The 27,511-nt window shown below is 39.2% G+C and overlaps 1 protein-coding gene across 13 annotated transcripts; it reads left to right on the forward strand.

Annotated features, from left to right (window-relative positions):
* The first annotated feature begins 3 nt into the window (after window positions 1-3).
* On the forward strand, window positions 4-26,738 carry LOC310903609 (vitellogenin-2-like). Of its 13 annotated transcripts, none has more exons than XM_083847160.1 (36): window positions 1,626-1,868; window positions 2,091-2,216; window positions 4,577-4,597; window positions 4,703-4,854; window positions 6,266-6,517; window positions 7,113-7,274; window positions 7,362-7,510; window positions 7,746-7,896; window positions 8,018-8,175; window positions 8,268-8,433; window positions 9,005-9,130; window positions 9,483-9,701; window positions 10,105-10,322; window positions 10,486-10,583; window positions 11,151-11,275; window positions 11,400-11,501; window positions 12,155-12,274; window positions 12,361-12,550; window positions 14,104-14,197; window positions 14,311-14,496; window positions 14,981-15,125; window positions 15,248-15,467; window positions 15,558-15,733; window positions 16,110-16,730; window positions 17,201-17,251; window positions 18,118-18,207; window positions 19,242-19,454; window positions 19,546-19,688; window positions 20,090-20,228; window positions 20,764-20,899; window positions 21,323-21,509; window positions 21,838-21,929; window positions 23,034-23,131; window positions 23,831-23,990; window positions 25,351-25,512; window positions 26,326-26,738. In XM_083847160.1, exons 1-36 carry the CDS (start codon window positions 1,841-1,843, stop codon window positions 26,442-26,444), a joined length of 5,595 nt encoding a protein of 1,864 aa, XP_083703286.1. In that variant the 5' UTR covers window positions 1,626-1,840; the 3' UTR covers window positions 26,445-26,738. The 13 variants fall into 13 exon arrangements, with proteins under 13 accessions (XP_083703284.1, XP_083703286.1, XP_083703280.1 ...); XM_083847154.1 differs by having other exon boundaries at window positions 15,245-15,467; window positions 26,326-26,737; XM_083847159.1 differs by having other exon boundaries at window positions 2,094-2,216; window positions 15,245-15,467; window positions 26,326-26,737.
* Window positions 26,739-27,511: the final 773 nt, after the last annotated feature.

The following is a 27,511-nucleotide window of genomic DNA, read 5'->3' on the forward strand; positions in this document are numbered from 1 at the left end:
GGTAGTCCTAGAGAAATCTGCTGTGTTTATAACTTCCTGAAAAAAATAGCTGTGTAGATGAAATAACCCAAGTCTCCTTCAACTGAATACAAAGCATGCACTTTTTCTTGCCTATTACGCATTCATCTCTTCTCTTTTGGATGTTCATGTATTTGTTAATGCACGGGTGTAGCTCCAGCCCTAGTCTAATTGACCTTTTGGAAGGTGTCTAAGAAACTTTTGCTCTTCTCAGGGTCATAGGAAGGAAAAACTCTGAAGCTTAGAACCCTACGCTGAAAAGACGTTGCTGCTGTGCCCCTTATCTTCACACCTGGTTGTAATAGAGCAACTGGACTACCTGAAAAAAAGTAACAATAGAATAACAAGAAAGAGAGGAAACCGGAATTCTTCGTGGAGCTAAGATAGAAAACATTGAAGTTTTTGCTGGTTAGTTCAGTGCCTTCAGTTACAGCTCAAAATGAGGTAGCAGTCAATGCAAGCTGTGGAGGATACTTGCTGTGTAAGAACCGTATGGAACCTTAAAGATGCAGAATTGTATATATTGATCTGGTTGGTCATATCTTTCTGCTGAAATATCATTTCTTTTTTTTTTTATAGTCTTTTAAAACATTTCTCCAGTTCCCTCACAATAAGTGAACACTACTGATATCATCTGTATAGGTACTGCTGACCTTACACCTTCTACCCCAGGCTGAACAGAGCTTATGTGACTTTTAGTTATGGAAGAGTAGAAGTAGTATCCAAAAGCATACTCAAAGATGTAAACTGAATATTTTCATATAGTGACAATTAAATGAGAGAAGAGCAGGTTACGTGCAAGATTCTTATTTTCAGACTATTAGTTTACTCAATATCATGGAATCGTAGAATGATTTGGGTTGGAAGGGATGTTAAAGATCATCTAATTCCAACCCCTCTGGATGGGTAGGGACACTTTCCACTAGATCTGTAAATCCATTGTTGAGGCAATTAACAGGATGCCACTAGGGGCTGCTGCTGTTCTGAAGTAATTAAGGTGTGTTTTTTGGTGCTTTCTTGGAACACTTAAATGTGTTCTTGCTGGATAATTTAGTTGGATTTTTGACTAGGTATTTTTTCATGACAGTCACTTTTAAGATGATAATGCCTCTGAAGAGGAAAGTAATTTACTTATTTTCTCTTATCTTTATTTATTTTCTTATTTTATCTTTTGTGCTTATTGAATGATTAGGAACTGATAAATATTTTATACTATTTGCTTTAACTTTCTGTAACCCATGACATGGAAGTGGAAATTCAGTTTAATGCTTATATGAAAGAACCAACTGTGTTAGAAGTATGTATGCAACTGAGGCCTGAGCTGACCTTACAGGTCTGTTCTGGAAGTCTGGGGTAGAGTCAGTCCTGTCTCTGTAAAGAAGGCGAGTGTGCCAAGAGTTTTTGGATTACCATACCCAGTGATCAGGGAGCTTCTAAAACTGCAGCTACTGCTAAGCTACTGCTACTCACGTCCTGGTTGGTAGATGGTGACATTATTTCCAACACAGCAAAGTATAAGAACTTTAGGATCTTACATAATCATAGACTGTTGAGAAGCAGAGGGGAAGACTACTCAGAGGAATGCCATACAGGTGTGTGACCACGCATAGGCACCTATTTGAGATGATGGGGCAGGTGGCCTATTAAGAAGGAACAAGAAGTGGTAGCTGCAGTGCAATGACATGTAAAGTTATTGTTAGCCAGCTATGCATGATACTGAAAAGATGAGTTGTTCTCTCACACTCTGTGGTGTTTTATTTCACAAAATCTGTAAATCTGGCATGCTTTGCGTGCTGCTATCTAGGTTTCTTTTTCAGTCTACATGGTGGGAGAGTGCTTTTACTATAAATGTAAGTCTGATTAGGTAGGAGACCTTACTTTCCAGGATTAGTTTGCAGTTGTTAAGTTTTTCATTTTTTTTTCTTTGAGGGTGATACAAAATAGCTTTTGTAAAACAGGCTGTATAGCAAAAAAAAAAAATAAAATAATAAACAAAAGATTTACTTATGAAAAATTTCTCCCTACAAACCAGACCCCTTCCTAATTTTCCTAATTTGAAGTACTGCTTCCAGTAGCTTCTACAGACTTGCTCTGCTTAGTTGCAGCAGGACGAAAATACTCCAATGTGTATGAAAAAAATCAGACCATATCCTTGCTTTTCTCTGGGAATACTGTGTGTATGCTTCAACTGGACCAAGGTAACTACTTAGTAAATTTCCTAAATAATATCTATTTAAAGAGTTTATTCTTGAACAAAAAATAGGTATTTCCAGGATGATGGGAATACTGTGTGTTGCATGCTACTACTTGTGCTTTCTTTTTTTCTGTTTGTTTTGTCGTTTGTTTTTTTTGAAGTTGCAGTTACCACAAAGCTTTTGTGTGTAAAGATAAGCTTGCTTCTTCACCACCCCCACCCAATCTAATTTGGGAGGGAAGTAGATGACAAGATTTGAAAGATATAGTTGCATCCAAAAACCGATCCCTGGGAGAAATATTCATGTTGTTTGATAGTTTGTTTATTATTATTTATTACAATACATCTGTTCTCCAGTGTTGACTACTCCCAGTGAAGTTGTGCTGTACTTACACAAAAAGCAGTAACCCATAACACAGATTGTTCTAGTTTTCACATTGATGTTGGACTCATGTACATGCACAACTCAAAACAAAACGTGAGTACAAGACTTGCAACTAACTGTAATGCTTAACATGTAAGTTTGTTGTAAAGAAATGGTCAGCTACAAAAAAAAAAAAAGTTATGGGGAAGAGCTGGCCGTGCATCATTATGAGGTTATCACCGAGGTGCAAAGTGTGCTTGTCTGCTTAAACTTAATAATAGGTTGATAATCATGTAAAAGGAGACATTTCTGGCAAATTCTTGCAACAACACTGTAGTATTCTGAAATGAATTCTATGGCAGTTTTCAAAACAGAGGTTGCACAACCCCAGGTGGATTTTAAAATCCAGTTGAGATCCATTTGAAAAAGTCAAAACTTGTGGGACAACAATCTAGGAAGAGCAGTTACTAGAAAATGCTAGAACCGAAATCACATAGTTCATCTGTGGTCATTAAAACACTGTTTGCCACAAACTACTCTCTTGTGGTAAATCTTGTAGGTACTGTGGGAACAGAAATAAAGTGACTGAATAACCAGTATGTCATAAATTTTGAATTAGACTAGAATTAAAGGCTTTTTGTGTGATTTGAAGCCCCCAGTTGTCTGCATTGCTTGAAGTTGCCCCTCCAGAGCTAACCTTAAACTTGGAAGACCCTGCACATTTTTTTGGTCTTTGTTGTTGATCCAGCTGCCACCCAGCTCACTTTGGAAGGCTAACTTTTTTTTGTGTGTGGTTGACAAGAACTCGTTTGTCCTTTTTCATGATTATCTATCACCACGTTCAAAAAGGGCAAGAACTTTTTGTGCATCTCCCATTTCTGAAGACACCTGGCCCATTGCCTCCATGCTCCTGACATTTCTAGAACAGAGCACTTTTGTGAATGTGTTCTTGTGCTATCAATGTAAATCACTGTTAGTGATGAAATTGGCTGCAAGCCTGCATCAATTCAGGTACTTGGCTGCATTTTGTGTTTGGCTCTTTAGGAAATGCAGAAGTTCTAGCTGACCTGCACTTCTGTTCTCCCTGCTTGCTGCTGAGAATCCCTGTGGGTTTTAATTGTTCATGTTTAGCTGTCATTTACCTTGGAAGACAAAATATTTACAGAATGCTTATGAAACCTTCGTTCATTTAAAAAATATTTCTGGTCAGTGTGACCGGAGCTGAAAGGACACGTTGATCCTGTGATTTAAATAAATAAATATATTTTTTCTCAGTTGGTTGTTAAGCGTGCTTTGGTGCACATATAAATATAAGAATAGCAAAGATTAATCTACCCTTGTCTCCTGTCCACAGGGGTGGCCATAAGCCAAAGCTGAGGTAAGAGAGAGAACACAGTCAATGTATATGACACTGACTCTACTTTGTTAATTGGGCTACTATCAGTTAGATAACAGCTTGTGTCAGGTGCCAGGTCAACATAACCTGGGCAAAATCAATCTCATCTGTGGCAGGACCACATACCACCAGCCAGCCATTACTCAGTCTAGGAATCAAGTAACATGTCTATTGTAAATTTATTGCAAATGGCCTTGTAAGAGTTTTTTATTAGGATAAGTGGAAACTTTTGGAAAATCCAACAAAAGTTTTATACAAAAAAACAGTGGGATGCCAAGGTATGACTTGATTTTCATTTTTCCGTGTGAAGAGAAGGTATGATTGCAAAAAGGGAAGTGTTTACATAAACTGATAAAAAACTTGAGAATTCAGCAGAATACAGCCACGTGTTCCTGAGCATTCTTCCATAAAAGTCTCGCCATGCCTGGCAGAGCCCCATTCACCTTCACTATGAGGGGAATCATACTAGCCCTAGTGCTCACCCTTGTAGGTAAGCATACACATCCCTTCTTCATACCTCTTTCCTGGAATTTTCTTGAGTTCACTGAAAACAGTTAGGTTTAGACTAAATGTTACTTACATGGTTTTCCATCTATTTTTGCAGGTAGCCAGAAGTTTGACATCGGTAAGTGAATTTCTGTCTATATGCTTCTATCAGTGACTTTGTTATGATGACTATTTATTAGAACATGCTTACAGCTATTGTGAAAATGGCTGTTATTTCCCGCAGACCCGGGATTCAGTAGCAGAAAGAGTTACCTGTACAGCTATGAAGGCTTTATGTTGAATGGGCTTCAAGAAAGAAGTTTGGCAAAAGCTGGTGTGCGCTTGAGCAGCAAGCTAGAGATCACTGGGCTATCAGAGAACACTTACCTCCTCAAGGTATCGCATCTGCTTCCAAACATACCAATCAATACTGAACTGCAAATGATGTTCATTTCATTGCATTGTACAGATCTGGATTGTAAAGATCTGGAGACTTAGTGCTGTAGATTTCAGAGAATGATCTGCAAACTGAAGTTTAAGTGAGGAGTGATTTAGCGTCCAACCGCTTACAAGTGCTTGTTGTGAAAATTGTTCATAGCAGGTGCTTCTCATGACTTTCTGTCAGAAATAGAGGTGCCAAAATCAGGAGTTCTGTTAGAAAATGTTTAATTCTAATTCAAGGCACTCAAGCATGCTCTGATTTTAAGATTCAATTCAATTCTCAACAAATGTTTCCAACTTTGGTGGGGAGCCTGGACTTGGGTATGTAAAATCATGGTCATGCAGGCAATTAATAAGTGTAGATTATGTTTACACACTTGAAAAGAAAAAAGTGAAAGACATCAAAAAGTAGCACGTAGCAATTATTAGTGTTTGAATAATGCAAGAAAAGATTTTTACATGTGAAAGCATGCCTCTTATAGATAGGGTTTGACACGTCCAAAATAAATGTTTCAGACAAATATTTTATTTGTCTGTTTAATTTAGTTACAAAGAAGAGCATCTTTCTGGGCACAGAGTTCAATGACAAGAGCTTTAGCAGAGCAGTAGATCTTGTTTCATTAATGAAGGCAAGATGTCAAAGCTATGAGCTAGGAATTGTATTCCTCATCATAGTCTTCATCTTGAAATTGTTACGTTGTGTGCACCAGGCTGTGCTTGGAGAGACACCTGAATTAGCAGTAACTTCCCCAAAGTTAGTGAAATTGCATCTGATTTGTATTATGCCGTATGGGGAAAAAAAGGTTTATAAACACATTTCTAATTATAAAGAAACAAACAAATGAGTTGATTTAAGCAATTCACAACTATCAAATATGACAAGTAATTTAGTCAAAGCAACAAGCATTTTGGGAGGGGAGGAATTAAAATGAAACTTTCTAAGACTTTAAAAAAATAGAATGGTTTTACCTTTTTATCTTAGATTTAGTCTAAAGCAGAACCTGGTACAGCTATTTTAATTTAAACCTGAAAAATAGGGATAAATTTATTTGAATCTATTTTTATTACTTTTTTTGAATAATATTTTTACCTATATAGTTGATGTTTAAAATTTTCCTGAGAGATAATGGGGGTATGTTAACTGCTTCTGTACCACAAAAGAACACTGCTGAGCACCTTGGACTTGTACTGGCTTTACATTGTAAGCAAGAGATGGAAGAATCAACTGCTGTATGGATATCTGAGCCTATATTTGGAAGGAAAGAGTATATAACTAGTGATTATGTTGATTTCTTCCAATCTGTTTACATATTTAGTACCAAAGTAATTTTATTCATATAAATGTCCTTTCTAAAATTCCTCTCAGGTCCGCTCCCCACAAGTGGAGGAATACAATGGAGTCTGGCCCAGGGATCCGTTCACTCGATCTTCCAAAATCACACAAATGGTCTCATCATGTTTCAGCCGGCCTTTCAAATTTGAATACAGTAGTGGACGGATCGGAAACATTTATGCCCCAGAAGACTGCCCTGATACGTGTATTAACATAGTGAGAGGAATCCTGAACATGATGCAGATAACCATTAAAAAATCACAGAATGTCTATGAATTGCAAGAGGTTTGTTTTTCCTATTCTAAAACTACTTTATTGAAAGGATGTGTTCTGTTTAGGTGCACTTCCTTCATGTTCCTGTTTATTTTAATCTACTTTCAGCCATCCATCATGAAAAAAATTGATTTTCATTCGCAAAAAAGAAAATGTGTGTGTATGTGTTGAAGGTATTCCTTTTGCTGGATCTTTTAAAGACATTTGTAAAATTGCTTTATGTAAAATATAATACTTTCAAGAAAAAGGAATTGTTAGCTACGAATGTATTTGTTATATTGCTTCCCTGATACAGCTATTTGATTCATTTTATTTGTTCATTGTTGATATTAATTAATTGATTACTTTTTCTCAGTTCCTTGACTGAGTTTAAAATATCCATTTCTGTTCAGTTTTTTAGTTCAATAGGGTAACTTGTGAGTAAAGTTAACAGGTTTCAAAACATAATTCAGTATATTCTTACCCAAACATAGCTTATCCTTACCCAAAACATAGTTCAGAATATCTTTACTCTCCTACTGCTCCTTCAGAAGCAGTAAAACTTTCTCTCATGTGGTGAAATCCTGTTATAATTAGGAAGTCTCGTTATCTCTTCTCATCTATACAGGCTGGAATTGGAGGTGTTTGCCATACAAGGTACGTCATCCAGGAAGACAGGAAGAATAGCCGAGTCTCTGTTACCAAAACTGTAGACCAAAATAACTGCCAGGAGAAGGTGAAGAAGAGTGTTGGAATGGCTTACATCTATCCCTGTCCTGTCGACACGATGGTATGTGAGACGTGAAAAGACCTTCCTCACAACAAACATGGCTGTTCTGTCGCCACTTACTATTTGGGTCTCGCTGTCCTTCTCTAGAAAGAAAGGCTGGTAAAGGGGACTGCGGCCTTCTCCTACAAGCTCAAGCACTCGGACAGTGGCACCCTGATCACAGAGGTTGCGTCGCAGCAGGTGTACCAGATCTCGCCATTCAGCGAACCTACTGGGGTTGCTGTCATGGAAGCAAGGTAGGCAGGCTGTGGGGCTGCCTCTCAAAGCGAGAATAACAACTATTTTGTACCAATCTGAGGACTTTATCCATTAGAAAACTGTAAGATTTTACTGGGATTGGGAAAATCCGTAAAGACTAAAAGAGGTAATGTCTCAGTATCATCAAACCAACAGACAGACGAGGCAGATGGGGAGAGAGGGGTAATTCACTCCTTACCTGACACTTTTTCATTCCTCTCTGTTTCTTGACAGACAACAGCTTACCTTGCTGGAAGTGAGAAGTGAGCGAGGGAGCGCCCCAGGCATTCCCATGCAGAGCTATGGAAGCCTTCGCTACCAGTTCCCGGATGTACTGCCACAGATGCCCCTTCAGCTAGTCAAGACAAAAAACCCCGAGCAACGGGTATAGAATTTTTAAATCTTTGAATTGGGTTCCTAATCAAAAGATAATATAAAAGTGATCAAAAATACAATCAGAAATACCAAAGGAATTAACTATGTGTTCACTTTCTCTTGTTGTTCAGATAGTAGAAACACTGCAACACATAGTCCTGAATAACCAACAAGATTTCCACGATGATGTTCCACAAAGATTCCTAGAGCTTGTCCAGCTCTGCCGAATAGCAAGCGCTGACACTCTTGAGTCTATCTGGAGACAAGTTTCAGATAAACCTCGTTACAGGTATTTATGTGTACGATCTTCTAAAGAATTTTACTTTTTTTTTGAGAATTGAGAGCTAAAATTAAGGACTTATTTTTCTAACCTACTTGCAGGCGATGGCTACTGAGTGCAGTTTCTGCAAGTGGCACCACAGAAGCACTAAAATTCATTAAGACCAGAATTCGCAACGATGAACTTAACTACATTCAGACTCTTCTAACTGTTTCTTTGGCTTTCCATTTAATGAAGGTTGATGAACACACTCTTCCAATAGCAGCAGTGAGTAAATCTACATGAATCTTTCCTATTTGATAACAGAAGGAATGGTAATTGATGACAACCATTGGTTATAAAGTTTATTAAAGTAGATTCTCCCCTCATGTATAACAATTTTGTAAAAATCGTGATCCATTAATTTCTTTTGGCATTATCTGTATGAGAGAAGAGTGTGTTTCTATATTGCTACAGTAATATAAAAGCCTTTCTCCTATAACAGCTTCTGAGAATAATTCCCATTTTAGTTTGCTGGAGTCACGCGTCGTGCTGTCTACAGACAAACCTTTGTCCACATTATTTCTTACTTCTGAAACATAAATGGTGGTTTGTGTGTTACGTCATTTAAATAGCTCTTTTAATTGCAAAATATTCCTATAAACTGGAAAGAGCTGCAAGTTAAAACGCTAATACAAACATTAGATATTTTGACACTATGATTAAGTGTAAGCATTTATTCTGAACAGGATTTTTCCCATCTCTAGTCAATATTCCTCTTCTTAAATAGGAAAAAAAGAATATTAAGTGAAAATGCATCATTGATATATTTTTATTTATTTATTTATTTTTCCTACAGGATTTAATGACCAGCTCTAGAATTCAGAGAAGTCCAATGCTTCAACAAGTTGCCTCCTTGGGATACAGTTCTGTGGTCAATAGATACTGTTCTCAGACATCAGCATGTCCTAAAGAAGCTCTTCAGGTGGGTGTCTTTTTCTCAGATTGTTCTTAGTAGCTTATTAATGTACTTTAGCTTAACTCTTTTCGGCTACAGTATGAAAATGTCAGCTATACATTTTTCAATTGACTATTAACTGTCAGTTGGACAAATACGCACTTCATAGTTCTCCTTCAGAACAAAGGCAATAAATCATTTTACTAATGTAGATAATAAATGAAAACACAGTTTTCCCATCCTTTTTTTTCTCAGCCGTCACTGAATACCTGTATGAAAACCATTTGCTTTATTGTGATAGGCTTTTTAGTGTCTAAGGAGATCACTGTGGCCGATGTATACATTAGGCAGAAAAGGTTTAACTGTGCTTTTTCCATAGCCTATCCATGACCTGGCAGATGAAGCAATCAGCAAGGGCCGTGAAGACAAAATGAAATTAGCTCTGAAGTGCATTGGTAACATGGGAGAACCAGCCAGCTTAAAGCGCATCCTGAAGTTCCTTCCGATATCTTCATCCAGTGCTTCAGATATCCCAACCCACATTCAGATTGATGCTATCATGGCCTTGAGAAAAATAGCTTGGAAGGACCCCAGAACTGTAAGTACCGCCTAAAATAGTAAAGCACTTTCACTGTGTCAGTTGGGTTACTGCAAAGAACAAATCCATTGTATTATCTACAGTTGTTTCTTCCAAATTTATTCACCGATCTCTGAATGTCAGCCTCTGAATGCAAAAAGCCATGCTGATGGTTTTTTGATACGTGGACATTTATTTCAGATCAGTGCCATCCCTTCTCCTTGGGGCTGTTCTCATGTGGCCCCATTCAGTTGTGTTAATACAACAGTATGAAACCATACAATAAGCCAGATCAGGAAGCTTTTCTGCAGGGATAGTGACCCCTCCCACCCCCTTCCCATATTTCTTGTGGGTTATGTGTAGATCCATTCTGCAAAAAAAGTCTAAATTATTGGTAATTCCCAATAATGTTACCTCTCTACAGGTGCAGGGATATCTCATCCAGATCCTTGCAGACCAGTCACTTCTCCCTGAAGTGCGAATGATGGCTTGTGCTGTTATCTTTGAGACAAGGCCTGCCCTTCCTTTAATAACAACGATAGCTAATGTGGTGATGAAGGAGAGCAATTTGCAAGTGGCCAGTTTCGTGTATTCCCACATGAAGGCTTTGTCAAAGAGCAGATTACCGTATATGTACAACATGTAAGTAAAGACAGGAATAAAGTGCGCTTTCTTTCTGTAAATAATAAAGTCTGCAACATTCTTGTTAGTAATCACGCATATGCTAACAAAATTGAATTCAGTTTCATATTCTGGTGGATTGCAGTTTATTTCTGGATATTATTACCTTTCTTATTTTGATCAGATCTTCAGCTTGCAATATTGCCCTTAAGCTGCTGGCCCCCAAACTGGACAGGCTGAGCTATCGGTACAGCAAGGTTATTCGTGTTGGTGGTTACTTTGGTGAGTAAAGCATTTCAGTGACTGGGAAATTTTCACTTCAGAAATCTCTTAAGAGATACTAAGTCTTTTGGAGAAATACAACATTGCCAGTCCCCATGTGAGTTATGTCTAGGAAAGTTCTTTCCATTAACACTGCTGCTGGATGCAAAAAGAGATTCTGTAAGATACTTGATAAGTTTAGTTTCTGAAACAATTAGTTTATTTCTTCCTGAAAAATTAATCTCTTCCTTCTCAAAAGTTATGGTAGAAGCTTTCCCCTTTTGCTGCAGTAATGTGTATTTAGCGTACTTCATGTCAGTTAAATGGTCTCTCGTTTCATTTCTCTGCTGTTACAGCCTCCTGTAATACTGTAAAAGATTCTGCATTGGAAAAAGAAATTGGATTAAATGCAACAGTCACATATTTAAAAATACAGGAGTAACCATTTATTAAATTGAGCCTAAACAATTAAAGCTTATGTCATGATATATCTTAGAGTCAGTAATTGAAAGAGCTGCAGAAATACAATCTTGAATGCTAAGCAGAAGGTTAGAAAAAAGATGTGTCTTTTGTTTACTTCTACCACAGATAACTATAGAGTTGGTGTTGCTGGCGATGTCTTTGTTATGAACAGCCCAGGAACAATGTTCCCATCAGCAATAATTTCCAAGTTGATGGCAAATTCTGCAGGTTCAGTGGCTGATTTGGTGGAGGTAAATATTTACTTAAATCAACAATAAAACAAATAAAGCGAATTAAAAAAATTAAAAATGTGACTACTAAGTTTCCACTCTGTAAGTATGTTTCAGACCACTCCTTCTCATGCTGTTTTGGTAGGTTGGCGTTCGAGTGGAAGGCCTCACAGATGTTATAATGAAGCGAAATATTCCGTTTGCTGAATATCCCACGTACAAGAAGATAAAGGAGCTTGGAAAAACCGTAGGTGGTTTCAGTAATGTTATGTCTGGGTTATATGAAGTGGTATTTAGTGAGGCTTATCATAGTAGTTAAGTCCGTCTCGGAGGGTGTTACCCATGTAGCAGTCAGTTTGAATATCTCTGTGAGAGAGGGATTTGCAGTGGGACTGCAGAAGACATTATTCCTGTAATGTCTATGATAACTTTCACAGGTCTTACTGCTGCCCTGCTTCCTCCCCACTTCAGGTATGACTGCAGAAGGAGCAGGGAGGCGAGGGGGAAGGTGGATGTTGCTGCACAAAGCATCTCTCATGCCTGGCAGGTTTTCTCCTCCCTCCCTTCATTTACTCAGCTTAGTTTACAAGAAGATCTCTCTATCTGGTGCTGTGCTTTCAGACTGGGTTTAATGGTACAAATGGCCCAGACCCTCCGTATTAGAGTAAATGTTATTTCACCAGAATACCTGTGGATGGAAGGCTATTTGTGGGCATCTGTCTCAATGGTAGGGAGTAAATCTGAAATAGTGACACTAAGCTATTAACAAAAAAGTAAAGAGATGCAAGGGGCAAAAGAAAATTGGAGGTTTGTCATTAACAGTCTTCATCACCTTGCTAAATTGTCATTTATAAAGTGTTTCATTAAGGAACTTTGCTTGTTTCCTTATCTGTTCCCTAGCTGCTGGGATGGAAAGAGCTGCCGACAGAGACCCCCTTGATATCAGCCTACTTGAAAATACTTGGCCAAGAGGTGGCCTATGTCAACATCAATAAGGAAGTCCTGCAACAAGCTATGAAGGTACCAGGGGCCACTACTTCTCTTTGCGAGGTTTGACACCATCATAATTTCATATCCTCACCTCTTGGATCTCTATTTGCTGACAGACGATAGTAGAACCTGCTGACAGAAACACAGCGATGAAGAGAATTGCCAACCAGATCCGCAGTGGAATTTCAGGGCAGTGGACACAGCCAGTGTGGATGGGAGAGCTGCGATATATTGTTCCCAGCTGCCTCGGCCTGCCGCTGGAATACGGGTCATACACCACGGCCCTGGCACGTGCTGCAGCCAACGGTGAGTCGGAGAGTACGAGATGTGCTGTGCTAGCTCCGAGCAGGGGCTGGGAGGGACAGGCTGAGAGAGGCCAGAGAAGGACGTAGAAGAAAAAAACAACTGATTTTTGTAGTGTTTTGAAACACAGGAGGGGCGCTAGTAAAGATGTTTGAAGAGAAGCAGGTCAGAGTTGATTTCTGCCTTATGTTTGAATGCACTGAAGACAGAAGAAATTAGGTGAGAAATCTGGGAAACCAGAGGGAAAGGTCACAGCATTCAAGGCCAGAAGACGTGAAAGCTGTGTGGGGGGCTGACTGCAGGAATGGGCAGAAGGGGGTACCTGCTGAGAGAGGCAGATGCACACTAAGCAGGATTTAAACAGTAGCATTAGAGAAGGCAGGAAGAGAAGAAGTCTTGGAAAAGAGACAGAGTTCTGTTTTAGCAGAATAAATGGGCAAGTATGAGTTGTCATGAAGAGAATTCACTGATCATACAGTTGTGCTACAGACTTTTAATTGAGGTTGATAGTCACCCTTCCTTTTGCTGACACCACATAAGGATGAAGAATGAAATATAGATACTTGTGCTCTTTTTACACTCTCTATGCATCCTCTCTTGGCTGCTCTTGCTTTTTGTTAGCTTGTTTTAATAACATCTTTGAAACTGTGCCCCACCTCCTTGCCGTGGTGTTTTTTGGTTTGGCTTGGTTTATGTTTTGTTTTGAATAACATCCTTTTAGCCAAACTGGGGAGGTATGGACTGGGTGGATGGACTACAGAGTGAGGGACAGCTGTCTGGACTGCTGGTCTCAAAGAGTAGTTAACAGATGAGGGTCTAATTAGTGGCTTGCTAGGAGCAATGCTCCTCAGTTGTCAGCACTTGATCATTGTCTCTGTTAACAATCTGAACTTTTGGAAGAGAAGCCACCCTCAGCACATCTGTGGATGAGATCAATGTGGGAGAGGTCACCATGCGGGGGGTCAGGCTGCCATTCTGTGGGATGCTGACAGGCTGGAGGGATGGCCCAGCACAAGTGCGCTGGAATTTTACGAAGGCCATGAAATGTCCTTCACCTGGGATGGGGTAAACCATGCAAGTGTATGTAGACTGGGTGTCACCCAGACAGACAGCGACTCTGCAGAAAAGGGCCTGGGAGGCCTGGTGGACAAGCTGATAGTGAATCAGCAGTGTGCCCTTGTGGTGATGAAGGCCAACTGCATCCGTGGCTGCCAAAGCAAGGGCAGAGCAAACGCCAAAATGTTTTTCTCCCCTTATTTATCGCATTTCAAGCTGCGTCAGTAGTTCTGTGTCCATTTTGGGGTCCTTACTGCAAGACTGGAGGAAATCCAACAGCAGATCACCAAAATCCTTGTGGGCTGAAGCACTTGAACACAGAACAAGTTTTCTGCATGGTTTATTTTTCGGACTTGAGAAAAATCTCATCTGTCTTGTTTTTCAGCCTTTTTAGCTGTATTAACAGAAGAGATTACCTATTCCTGAAAACAGTGGCTTGCTTATATTCAAGTCATTTCTTTCAGTTTTACCATTTTTAAATGTTGTTTTGTTGTTTGCAGTTGACGGAAAGATGACCCCACCTTTAACTGGAGATTTTAGACCTTCTCAGTTGCTTGAATCCACCATGCAGATTCGGTCTGACATAAACCCAAGGTATGGCAGTTTTCTAAATCTTTAGATATTAATGGAAGTCTTTTATGAAAGGGGGGAACCTCAAGCTAAAAAAGAACACCTGTCTTACATATGGCCACTGTGCTCTGTTTCAGCTTATACGTACATACAGTCGCAACAATGGGTGTCAACACAGAATACTTTCAACATGCTGTTGAAATTCAAGGCAAGGTCCAGATGAGAGTGCCAATGAAGTTTGATGCCAAGATAGACATGAAGTTGAAAAATATTAAGATTGAAACAAATCCATGCCGTGAGGAAACTGAGATATTGGTTGGAAGGTACAGTGGCATTACTTCATAATGCTTCAGCAACAGAAAGTAGCCTGAAGTTCACGATTCACTGACTTATGGAGGTTTCTGCAGTGTGATTTTTTTCAGTGTGTAGCATAACCTTTAGTGTAAAAAGCAAGAGATAGGAATAAGGGAAATAAAAATCAAAAGATGCCTAAATTATTTAGGAGCTCAATTTTTTTTGTTTGTTGTTTTGTTAATTTTTTTTTATTCTATTTTTATTTTTAAATGAATGTCTCTCATGTTTTTGAAATTTGTTTAAATTTGCCATGCTTTGAAAACTTCCAGTGATGTTTCTCCTGTTTTTCTCTTATTTAACTTTAACAATACTTCTACATATGGTTGTGTATGCAGTTCCTGTGTTCAAATAACATACTTCTGTAATGTTATGTGGCACTGACAGGACATAATTAATTTAATCCAAAAACATGGCTTTGGAATTATTTGCCATTTTCTGTGCATATTTCCACAGACATAAGGCTTTTGCTGTATCAAGAAACATAGGAGAACTAGGTGTTGAAAAGAGGACCTCAATTCTCCCAGGAGATTCTTCATCAAATATCGTGGAAGAACCTTTCAATCCAACAGAGAGAGCTTCCAGGGAAAGTTTCACAATGGTAATCTATTCCCTTTTTCTTATATAATAAGATTAACCCCTTCTGTGCTGCACGTCTGCAGTTTTATTCTTGCCTATGATATGCTCCCAGTGGTATTCACATGCTCATCTCCACTGCAGCAGGGGCCTGACAGCATTCCAAGTAAACATTTCCATAGCTCTCAAGAGGATCTTCTCCATGGCACCAGAAGAAAAATACATAAACGAGACATTTGCATCAAACTGCATCGTCTTGGTTGTCAGCTCTGCTTTTTCAGAAGGTCACGAGATGCCAGTTTCATAAAAAATACGTATTTGCACAGATTAATTGGAGAACATGAAGCTAAAATTGTTTTGATGCCAGGTACAGTACTGAGGACAAGCCTTTTCTTATTAGGTTTGTTAGTGCTATTTGAAGAGGTATAACCTTCTCATCCATGCAATTGCTGTGCAGTTCAAACAGATGCTGATATTGACAAAATTCAGCTGGAGATTCAGGCAGGATCCAGAGCAGCCTCCAAAATAATTCATGAAGTAAACTCAGAGTCTGAGGAAGAGGATGAGACATCTCCATACGAGGACATTCAAGCTAAACTGAAGAAGATTCTAGGCATTGACAATGTGTTCAAGGTAAGAGATTTTGAGCATGGGGGGAGATATTTTCAAATAAATGAAGTCAAGTGTTGAAGGCTAGTGTGGAAAACTGGCATAGGAAAGCAAGAATGGGGCTAGTTTGAAGGGTGCTGGGGCTGTCAGCCCATGTCATGTCAGCAGAGTTTGATTCTAAGTGGTGCATCCAACTGGGGCTGGTCCTCGATGCCAGGGCAAATTTCATCTGGGAAGAGTGGATCTAAGTGAGTTATGCAGCTTCTGTGGTGGGTGAGGCCAGGAAGTTTTACCGAAAGGCGGTGGTGAGCATTTCATCTGGCACACAGGGATATTTTATTTTGTAATATAGAACCAGATGTATCCCCTGTCTTGCACTTCCTTTTGAACTGTTTTGCAGGTTGCAAACAAAACACGACACCAGAAAAAGCGACCTTCTAAGAAAGAAAACACTATGCTAACAGAGCTTGGGACAGACCCCAATGCAAAAACTCCCTCCAGCTCATCTTCTGCCTCCTCAGCTGTTTCCTCTTCTTCCTCATCATCTGCTTCCTCTCCTGATCATAGAAAGCCCATAGATGAAGATGACAATGATCAAGTAAAGCAAACTAGAAACAAAGACACAAGCCGCAGGAGCAGCAGCAGCAGCAGTAGTGGCAGGAGTAGCAGTAGCAGCAGCAGTAACAGCAGGAGTAGCAGTAGCAGCAGCAGCAGCAGTAGCAGCAAGAGTAGCAGCAGCAGCAGTAGCAGCAGCAGAAGCAGCAAGAGCAGCAGTAGCAGCAGCAGCAGCAGCAAAAGCAGCAGCAGCAGCAGCAAAGGTAGCAGTAGTAGTGCTAGCAGCAGTAGCAGCAAGTCAGTGAATCACCACAGCCATAGGCATCACTCAAGATATCTGAATGGCAGCAGTAGCAGCAGCAGTAGCAGTAGGTCAGTGAGTCACCGTAGCCATGGGCATCACTCAGGACATCTGGAAGATGGCAGCAGCAGCAGCAGCAGCAGCAGCATGTATTCCAAAATACGGGTAACTCATTTTTGTCAGTAAATTGATGCTAATATTTCTGAATCGCAATCCTGATGGCAGTTGGCTTTGCATCAAATTATGAGTTGACACAGTAAATTTTAGGAACATAAAATTTCAAAATCTGTTCTGCTAACACACCTGCAATCGTTGGATCAGATGACTCCTTTGAAACATCTCAAAAGTTTCCACAAGATTGCTGAAACTTTTGTTGTAGGCAGCGAAGCATTTTTTGCCAATTCACTGCTTTCTGTCAATACACACTGTCTGTTTCTGTCTTAATTTTGCAGTAGGAACATTAATGCTTTATATAAACTATTTCAAGTCGTGCATTATGTGCTTGTGACTAAGCATACTCTGCATGAATGATAATTAGTAAAATTCTTACTTAGTTCCCAGTGCTCAGATTTCAATGTAATTGCAGCATTTATTTTCTTCTGAGGCTTTTCATCTTGTTCTTGTTATTTTCAAAGGGAGGTCATGAGATTTATCAGTACCGCTTTAGATCAGCACACAGACAAGAGGTGAGTTTTCTTTCCTCAGTAAATTAAGATTGCAATCTGTTGTGAGTCAAATGAAAAACCTTAAAGACCACTTGTTGTCTTTGTTGAGGAAAATTACAGTGCTGATAACATTTAGAACACCAAATTGACCATGATGGTTCTTCTGAGACTCAAAAAGACAGGGAGATATGTTCTCCTTTGTGTTGTGTGCATGATTTGTGGTTCTGCAAAGTAGACACAAAGCCTCTACCAAAGCCTGGGACATTTGCCTGGCTTTGATCACTTGGTGTCTTGGGTTGGAATCATAGTTGACACACACTAGGGTAGGTGTGTTGACAAATGTGGGAGGATATCTTAATTTATGGTACTTTAGTTCAGCAGAAGATATCTCACTAGGGTGTGATACAGCCAGGGGCAGTGAAATTGTTATGAGCGTTCCTTGAAAAGTAAAACATTTGGCTGTGTGTCTCTATTCATTTCATCCTTTCCAGTCATTTGGTTCATTCAATATGTCCTCCAGGTGATCAGGCCCTTCCAGATGTAAACTGAATCAGTTCTGATCTTTTGTATTGAAACAAGAGGCTGGTTCAGTTTGGCTTGATCTGGTTCCTTGCTTTTTCACAAAGGGGAATTCTCATCTAGGTGTGTGTTCCTTATTTGTCTCTTCTGAGAGGTCACATCTACTTGACTAAACAAGATTTTTAGGGCACATATTAAGAAGAATGAAGCATATTATATTGCAAGTCATTGAGCTGCTCAGTGTTGGAATGCAAGTTTATCACTAATAAGTGTCATGACAGATAATGTTCTGCAGCACCTTCTGGTGCAATTTCCTCAAGTGTGATTTTACATTACCTTCTTGAGCGTGATGAATTTTCTTCTTGCAGTTCCCAAAAAGGAAACTCCCAGCTGACCAATACAGCAGCACATACTCCTCTACAAGATCCAGTCATGACACATCCCGAGCTGCTTCCCGGGTTAGTTGCATCATTTTTAGGGTTTTTGACAGCTTGGAAAAATGGCAGAGTGGCCATACGTTTACAGTAATTGTACAGCTAGGACATGGGAAAGAGAGAAGTAAGAAATTGTGAAGTGTTGGGTATCAACCAAGAGCGAGAGACACTTAATTCCCCCCACACACTTTCCTCTGCAGCAAGGTGAGGATCACTCATACCATAAGCCTGCCTTCATAGCAATCCAACCCAACAGATACTCATAGAGACTGATCTTGTGCCCCCTGCAACGAGGAGGTGCAGTGCCAGGGCATTGGTAGTAGTGACCAAGGCTAAGAGGAGCCTCAGGAGAAGGCACGCTCCAGAGATGGCATGTAGCACCTTGGCTCCTCACCAGCACCCAGGCTGATGCATGCAGGCTTGCTGCCTGGGGAGAAATGCAGTGAAGGAATTGCAAGTTGTAGCATGCTTATTGTCCAGCTGTCAAGGGGGGAGGTTCTTAATGAAGAAATGTAACAGATTATATTTAGTGCTGGGGTGCTGTTCGGGCACCTGCTTGTCCCACAGAGCCCACAGCTGAAGTCTGAGGTGAAAGGCAGCAGACCAACCAGGCAGGTAAAGAGAGGGACAGCTGCTGGTGGATGGTATTGTGAGAAGGGTTGGTGAATACAACTGACAGCTGATGTTTGTTAAATTTAACAACTTTTTTTTTATTCATGGGCAAATACACAGGTGTTAACAATTAAGCCTAAATCATATAGCCATTACTGTATCCTAATGTTATGAACATTTCCATGGTATCAGCTCAGTAAAATGCACAAATATTGGCTCATACCAAATACAGTGATAAAATCCATCTGTGCTTGCAGAGGCACATGCACGCTAAGACATATGCGTGAGAATTTATAGGCATCTATAGGTATGGTACATACGCTGGTATATATTTGCGGTTCAGTTTTTTATTTTTTATTTATCCATCTAGATCTTGCATCTAAAATGTTCCATAGTAACTCCTTTATAATGACATGCTTTGCATACTTTGTTCCCCTTCTTCTTAGCCTAAATTTCTGGGTGATGTCAAAACACCGGTGTTAGCTGTTTTCCTGAATGGCATTAGTAACAATAAGAAGACAGGAGGCCTCCAGCTCGTGGTATATGCTGATATCGATTCCATCAGGCCCCGGATGCAGGTATTTGTGTCAAACCTCACAGATTCAAGCAAGTGGAAGCTCTGTGCTGATGCTTCAGTCCTCAATGCTCACAAGGCAGTGGTAAGGCTCAAAAAATAGTTATGTACAGTTATACGCATCACAGGAAAATCATGTTCCCTGTGTTTAAAAACGGATCATTTCTCCACTGTAGGGTTACCTGAAATGGGGCCGGAATTGCCAGGACTACAAGGTTTCTACTGAGCTGGTAACTGGGCGGTTTGCTGGCCACCCTGCTGTACAAGTGAAATTGGAGTGGCCTAAGGTTCCTTCAGGTGTCAGATCAATAGCAGAATGGTGAGGTTTTGGTCTCACTCATTTATGTCACTCATTTATGATATTGTTCAACTGTGAAAAATCAGTATCCACCCATGCGGTTCTAGTGATTAAAGGACCAGCTATTTTAAATTCTGTGATCTGTCTGAGAACTGTCTTTGGACATAAAAGTTGAATGGGAAATCGTAGCCATCCTGTAGTAACGTTCAGTAATTCCTCATGCTGGACAAAATTATTGAAAACTGAGGAACAGATTCTTCCTTTCAGTGAACACTTGATCAGTAACGCAGAGAGTGGTTAATGGGGACATGACCAATGATCCTGAATATGCCGCTTACACATAGATGTGAGGCAGATGGGTTTGGATGTGCCTCTTTTTGCCTCTCTGTTTCACCAGATCTTTCTCTTTTGAATTTTTGAAGGTTTTACAATTTTGTCCCTGGGGCTGCATTTATGCTGGGGTTCTCTGAGAAAATGGACAAGAATCCTTCTCGACAAGCCAGGGTGGTCGTGGCTCTGACTTCTCCAAGGACGTGTGATGTTGTTATCAAGCTTCCTGATGTAAATATGAAACATTATCCTCACTCTCTCTCTTTTTTTTTTTCTTCTTTTTTTCCTGGTAGAAAAGTGAGTTGTTTTTTTTTTTTTAATTACATTGGGTGAATTCTGAGAAAGAAAAGTTAAGTAAAGTAAGCCTCAGTTTGGGTGTAAGTGATGAAAACAGCTTTTGTTTATTTTTGACTTTTTTTGGTATATATACATATATAAGTATATTCATAGAGTGATTTTGCTCATGGAAAAAAATGGGTACTCATGAAGAAATGCATTTCCATCTCTAGTACTCCATAAGTGTTCCCCTAACCACCTTTGAAGGGAAGTAATTCATTCTCTCCCAAATGCTATCTGAATGACACACACCAGAAGCAAAAAACTCGTGGACAGTGAGTCAGATGATTTGTGTTCATATAAATTCTTTGTCAGCCAAGGTGGAAGAGACTGAAATCAATTTCAAAACAGGAGAAAAGGCTATCTCAGCTGTTTGCTGTGAATACCTCTCACAAGTGTGTTTTGACTGTGCTTTTGAATTCCTTTTTAGATGATCCTCTATGAAAAAGCCATGAGACTTCCCCTGCCACTCCCTGTAGGTCCAAGGATACCAGCTTCAGAGCTGCAGCCTCCAATCTGGAATGTCTTTGCTGAAGCCCCCTCTGCAGTGCTTGAGAATTTGAAAGGTTGGGATTTAATCTGGTTCAGAAGCAGGACATCTGCAGTCTCTGGAATTACTTGAGAATCTTCTGATTTTTTTTCTGGCATTATTTGTCTCCAGTTAATTAAGACATAAACTGTAATAACGCAAGGATGATTCAATTGGGAGAGAAAATTGTGCTTATAGTACAGAAATCAGCAAGGATATTTCAGGAAAATCAAGATTGACAATTATCTGACCTGGTAACATCTAAAATTTCTGGCAATTATTTTGTTAGATAGACTATTTTTTTTCTTGGTAAACAGAAGCCCCTGTAATCCATATAAAAATATCACATAACGAAAAAGAAATATAAAGCTAAAATAATATACCATTAAAAATAAAACATTCCATTTAATGAGTTTCTTTTATGGAAAAGCAAATATTCACTGGCTTTCTATTTAAACAGCTCGCTGCTCAGTTTCGCACGACAAGATCACAACCTTTAATGAAGTCCAGTTTAACTACACGATGCCAGCAAACTGCTATCACATCTTGGCTCAGGATTGTAGCCCTGACCTTAAGTTCCTGGTGATGATGAGGAATGCTGAAGAAGCTATGAACCTTAAAGCCATCAACATCAAGCTTGGCAGCCAGTAAGTAACTCCTGCCAGATGCTGGGATTGTGAGGGACTACACTGTCCACATTTAACAGGGGAGAAGCTTAGATCTAGGCTATACTGAAATTGTTCAGCAGCCCATGGGATTTTAGCATTTTCCTTATTTACTTTCCATACGTGTTGAATGTGATGCCTATGACATCATCCTGCATTTTAGGTGACAAGAATACCCCTGAAGTAATTTAAGCAGTTTAAATTAGTTCATGTTGTGACCAGTGATATTTGGAAAGCAGTAAAATAATTTTGTCAATCCGTGTGTATGAATGTGGTACAAACAGGGTATGAATGCTCTTCTTCTTAACAGCGAAATTGATATGCATCCTGCCAACGGACAGCTGAAACTGCTGGTGGATGGGGTTGAAAGCCCCTCAACAAATGTTTCACTCGTATCTGCTGGTAGGTGATGCAGAATCTGTTTTGTTTCATTTTCATGTATATGTTAGGAGAAAGAAAGAAAGAGAAGACAAAAAAAAAATTCTAACAAAAATTTCCCCAGTTTGTGTTCAATAAGTATTTGTACCTTTTGCTTTAAGATTATTATTTAAGAATTTGTATTTCACTCAGCTGCATGTGAATATTTATAAAGACATATTAGAGTGTAGAACTCCTGAAGTAGCCAAACTAAGCAAAATATAACCAACATTTCATACATTACTGTGGCTCCCACTGGAGTTGCAAATTTAAGAATTGTATCAGATATACTATAAAGCCCTGCTTGGTAAAACTTTTTGAAGTAAAGCTTTTCTAAACTTCACCACCCTTATATATCAAAGATTTTCCTATTTTGATTTGTAGGTATAAATTTGGTCAGCATTCTGAAATCTGATAGGAATAAATATGGACTACTGTGTGTATACAGAAAAAACAGCCTGCTTTCTTCTCTCAAAGCAGGAATATTTTTTCTGTGAAAGGACACAGGAGGACCTTGCCTCATTCTGTACAATGCAGTCAGGGGCAATGTACAATGCAGGTGTTTCCTGACTGTATATCTGTAGTATTCAAATCAGGCTAAATCTTGCTGAAAGTGGGTTAGCATCTGCCAGTGCTGAGCTCTGTCCTAATTATTATGCACTTGGTAAGTGATAATTATGCTAAAAATGGCTCCAGTGACAATCATGTTGTTTTCTGTATTTTCTTACTCCTATATAGTATAGTCAGGGCCTTGTATTATGTGCAGAACTGCACAGATATTAAAGGTAGCTCTGTAATTGTTTCTAGAAATAAACATGATATGCTAATAACCCAAAGAGAAATAATAAATCTGTGATAATTAAATTGTTTTCCAACTTTTTACAGACAGCTGTTTTCTATATATACACATTTCTGCATTGTTTTTCTGTCTTTTTTGCTTCTTGAGAACAAATAAGGAATTTAAAGCAAAAGAGGCAAAAGAGTGTTTTAAAAACATGACAGCAACATTTTCTTAAAGAAGATAAATTGGGTCTGTTTTAGTGTTGGCTTTGTTTTTTTCTTTTCTTTTTTCTTTTTTTTTTTTTCTAGGTGCTTCTTTGGGAATCCACAGTGAAAAGCAAGGCCTTGTACTTGTTGCCCCAGCCTATGGCATTGAAAAATTATACTTTGATGGACACACATTCATGGTATAGTTCTTCCTCTTCATGAGCTTTGATGTTGAGAAATTTCTGTTGGATTCCCTTAAATCTGTGTATGAGTGCAAGAGTGTATATTGGCAAAGCCAAATTTGTCCAGAGCCCCCAAAAAAACAAAACCAAGAAGATACTTCAACCAGCACTGCAGAGTGCTGTTCTTTATTCCTGAACAGGAGACATAAGAATCTTTCACCAACAGTAATACCTTATCCCTATAGAACAGGTGTGTGCCGGAAAATGGGACTGTGAGTATACACAGACTGAGTCAGCAGTACATGTGCAAGAAAAAAAAATATTTTCAACTCCTGTCTACGTTTTAAAGGCTGTACTAGAAAAAACGTGAAACAGAAATATAAGAAAACAGTATCATACTGTATGCATCGCCTACTGGGAAAACATCCATCACACAAAAACTTCAGCATATTAATAGTCTAGACTATTAATAACTTAATACACTAGACGGGCACACTAGATTTTAAAGGCTCTAATACAGTTAAAGACACCAGCATCATGGGAGTTTGGCATCTGATTGTGAGATGCTTTTTAATTCTCAGCAAAGACAGCAAACATTTTAAATGTTTGTGCATTAACTTATACTGGAATGCGTCTATATAGAAAAAATCTACTACATAGTGATTTTGTTTGTTTGTTTGTTAATTTGAAATGCTTTTGACTTTTTTTTTCTTGAAGATTCAAGTTGCTTTATGGATGGCAGGGAAAACATGTGGAATATGTGGAAAATATGATGCAGAATGTGAACAGGAATATCGGATGCCCAATGGATATCTAGCTAAAGATGCTGTGACCTTTGGTCATTCTTGGATTTTGGAAGAAACACCTTGTAGAGGAGGTATGCAAGCTGTAATGAATTTAATATAGTATCACTGCAATTGTTTAGAGATTGTAGAATCTCTAAAAAATTAAAATCCGTAAACATTTTGGAACAAAACAAACACATTTTAAAAGGGCTAATCATTAAGTTACATAAAGTATAACATTTTTTCTCAGTTTAGAAAATAAGAAATTACAAGTTAAAAAAATAGAAAAAAAGTAGAAATGAAATAAGCTGAAACAAAACCTTTGTTTCAGTTTTAAAGTGAAAACAATTAAGAAGATTAAAAATATATATATATGAGAGGATAAATTCACATGTAATATTTGATTTGAGCAAACAGCATTTTCCAGCCAGTATCTGATCCATCAAAAAATCAGGTGGGGATTAGTAATTACCATGGCTGAACATCTGATTTTTGAACCAGTGCAACCTGTCAAGCAAAGCATTTAAGTACACGAGCAGTTCCAGGGACTTAATTACATTGTTGAAATAAAATAAAATAAAAGCTGTGTTTTAAGTGTTCCAGTAGATTAGGATCTTATGTGGTACTCCATTCTCTTGACTGAGGTTATGATGCAACAGCATACCATAGTGGAGGTAGGAAAACAAGCATGTTGCTTTTGTAAACCTGATGGGAAGGACTTACTTGCTACCTGGAGATGACTTTTACATGTTTAGCTGTACGTTAACTGTTATTTTTCTGCGTGTCTCTGTAAAGAATACTGGGCATCAAACTTGCTTTAGATGTACATGCAGTACATGGGCATGTACACAATAAAATTCACACAGTCAGTAGTGCCCACACTGTGTTTCCGTTCAACCTATGGAAGAAATTGCTGAAATTTTAGAGAATAAAGCCTATAGTCAGCAATAAATTGTGGCTTGTTTAGCTTCTCACACACTTGTAACTGCTTGTCCTGGGAAACCAAAATGAGACCAGTATTACTGGCTGGCAGCAATGACTTTTGCTTGCTCCCTGCAGCAGTTTTGAGTCTGAATGACAATGGTAATGGTGTAATTCTTTAGTGATTATTTTTATTTGGTCAGAAATACCCTTTTTCTTTCCACTGATGAATACTCAAAGCTTTTGAATGTGAGCCAGTTTACTTTGCAAAATGTTTATTGGAATGACAATGTTTCTACATCCTAATCTATAAATTAAACCAGTTACACTGGAAATTAACTTTTTGTAGCTCCGTATCTAATTTGAAAAGCTTATCAGTCAGTGATGCTGCTTTACTTATGAACAACATACAGTTTTTATAGACGCAATTTGGTTGCTAATGTGAAACATCATTGGCAGATGGGTCAGTCTGGGGAGATCTGAAGATTTTGTACATAAGAATGTAAACTGCCATCAATGATTCTGTTGCAGCTTGTAAACTGCACCGTTCATTTGTGAAGCTTGAGAAGACAGTTCAGCTTGCGGGTGTAGAGTCAAAGTGCTACTCTACAGAGCCTGTGCTACGCTGTAGGAAAGGATGCTCCGCCACCCAGACGACTCCAGTAACTGTGGGTTTCCACTGTCTTCCAGCTGGTAAGTCAACAGAAATCTTGCTGAATTGGAGCTGCCCAAACGGTGCCTTGACTCAGTTATTACACTCAAAACATGTGATTGGTCTGACTGAAGACCTTTCCCTGTTTTCACTAATAAGTAAAACTTTTTTTTAGTGATATACAGATGTTTTTCTGTTGTAATTTTACCATTTTTCCTGATTGTTGCATTTAAAATCTAAATTGAATGCCCCTTCATGGTGCTTTGATCTAACAGAGTAAGGGCAGCGTAAGAGTACACTCAACATTGTGATTCTGCAGAAAACCTATGCACTGAAGCATGTGATGATTCAGGATTATATACAGAACCCTGAAACAGGGATCCTCATCTTTTATATTTTTATATATCTCTGCCTTTGGGCATGATCCTATTTCCCTGAGCTGATTTGGGCAATAGAAGGATAATTGTGGACAGGATTCCTGCCCACAGGTACAGTAATACTGGGGTATGTCCCTTTCATAAGTATATAGTAGATATTAAGAGATCAGATTAGGTGGATATAGATTACATAGATGATAGGTTCGTGTCTGTTTCCTTCAAGACCATAATATCCTTTCCTAAAAGTGTTATTAATAAAACTCTGCATGGAAGTAGTAGTTTTCAATGTAGAAATTACTTATTACTTAAGTGGATTTCCTTGAACATCTCTGCTTGAGTTAGTCAGATAAAAATATGCATAACAGCTAGAAGCAGCCAAGCCTGGTGTAATTAATGACTAGTGCAAGGTAAATGCTGTATCTTGCAAAACTGCTTCTGAAGCATACTATTTACTTTTCATTTCTTGTTCGCCATCAGATTCGGCTACTAGCATGACTGACAAACAGATGAAATTTGACCAGAAGTCAGAGGATATGCAGGATACTGTTGATGCACACATAGCATGTTCATGTGAGAATGAAGAATGCAGTACATGAAGCTGTACACTGCAGCGCAGAAGAAAACAGAAACATTTTAATGTTTTTATTGTGTTGTCTAAGAAGACTCATCTTAAGAAACAATAGAAATACTAAATTAAATACTTAAAGATGTGTGGAATTTTCCTAAGTAATTTAAAGTATTAAACTTTATTATTGTAGAAACTGTTCTAATTGCCTATAAATATCTGATTTTGTAATAAATATGTGCATGGAAAGATTGATGAAGGCTTCCTTATTTCACTGGTTGTAGAAAGAGGCGATCCACATTGCTTCTCCTCGACCCACATTTCATAGACTTGTTGAGCTTGTGACAGCCAGCTGTGTAGACATGCATCAGACAAGTGTCTGTCTGGCCCCACCGCGGTATGGGTTAGGTTGAGTGGCAGAAGCTGCATGCCAGGCTCCTGCTTGTTTCCCCCAGTGCTTTCTTCTCTGGTGTGCACCCGCAGCAGGCACTGATCGGCTCCGGGTGATACAGCACCCTCTGCATCAGCAACACAGTGTGGTGCTCCACAGTAATAAGGCAATGGGCCAGTGCTGCCGTAGGGAACAGCAGGATCAGGGACTATGCCTGAACCTTAGGCGTCTGGACAAGGCTGCCCCGAGGGAAGCACGAGCACCTCATGTTCCTGACACTCCCCACACAGAAGCTGGTGCAAATCAGGGGGTCTCCAAACAGCCCCTGGGTGTGATGCCCACCCGTGGCAGGTCTGCGTGATCACGGGGACGGATGTGCTCCTCTGCCCTGAGTGCCAGAGGGTGCCCGGGGGGTTTCAGCCCTATGTTCCGGGTCAGTGTTTCATGCTTGACCCTGGGGCCATGCCAGCAGGCTGAATGTGTACGCCAGGTGGGTTTTCTGTGAGAGAACCACATCAGACACAGACCACCTCAGACTCAGACACAACCACTGATGTCAGTGATTTCCTTGGTAGCTTAAGTCATCAGGATTATTGCACTAATTTCAATAGAAATAGCATTGTTCCCTTTTACATTTATCAGTCCTTTCTCATCAGCGTTCTCCCAATTCGTATGTGTGTAGCCAGACATTTTTATAACTGACCACA

The sequence above is a fragment of the Anser anser genome (genome assembly GCF_964211835.1).
Source record: "Anser anser genome assembly, chromosome: 8".
Taxonomy (NCBI): domain Eukaryota; kingdom Metazoa; phylum Chordata; class Aves; order Anseriformes; family Anatidae; genus Anser; species Anser anser.

Excerpts from the sequence above, each read along its gene's own strand:
- LOC310903609 (XM_083847154.1), top strand. The coding sequence starts at position 1,841 with ATGGTGGGAGAGTGCTTTTACTATAAAT. Across the intron at positions 15,126-15,244 it reads CCAGGGAAAGTTTCACAATG|CAGGGGCCTGACAGCATTCC; the intron begins GTAATCTATTCC and ends TCTCCACTGCAG. Across the intron at positions 19,455-19,545 it reads TCAATGCTCACAAGGCAGTG|GGTTACCTGAAATGGGGCCG; the intron begins GTAAGGCTCAAA and ends TCTCCACTGTAG.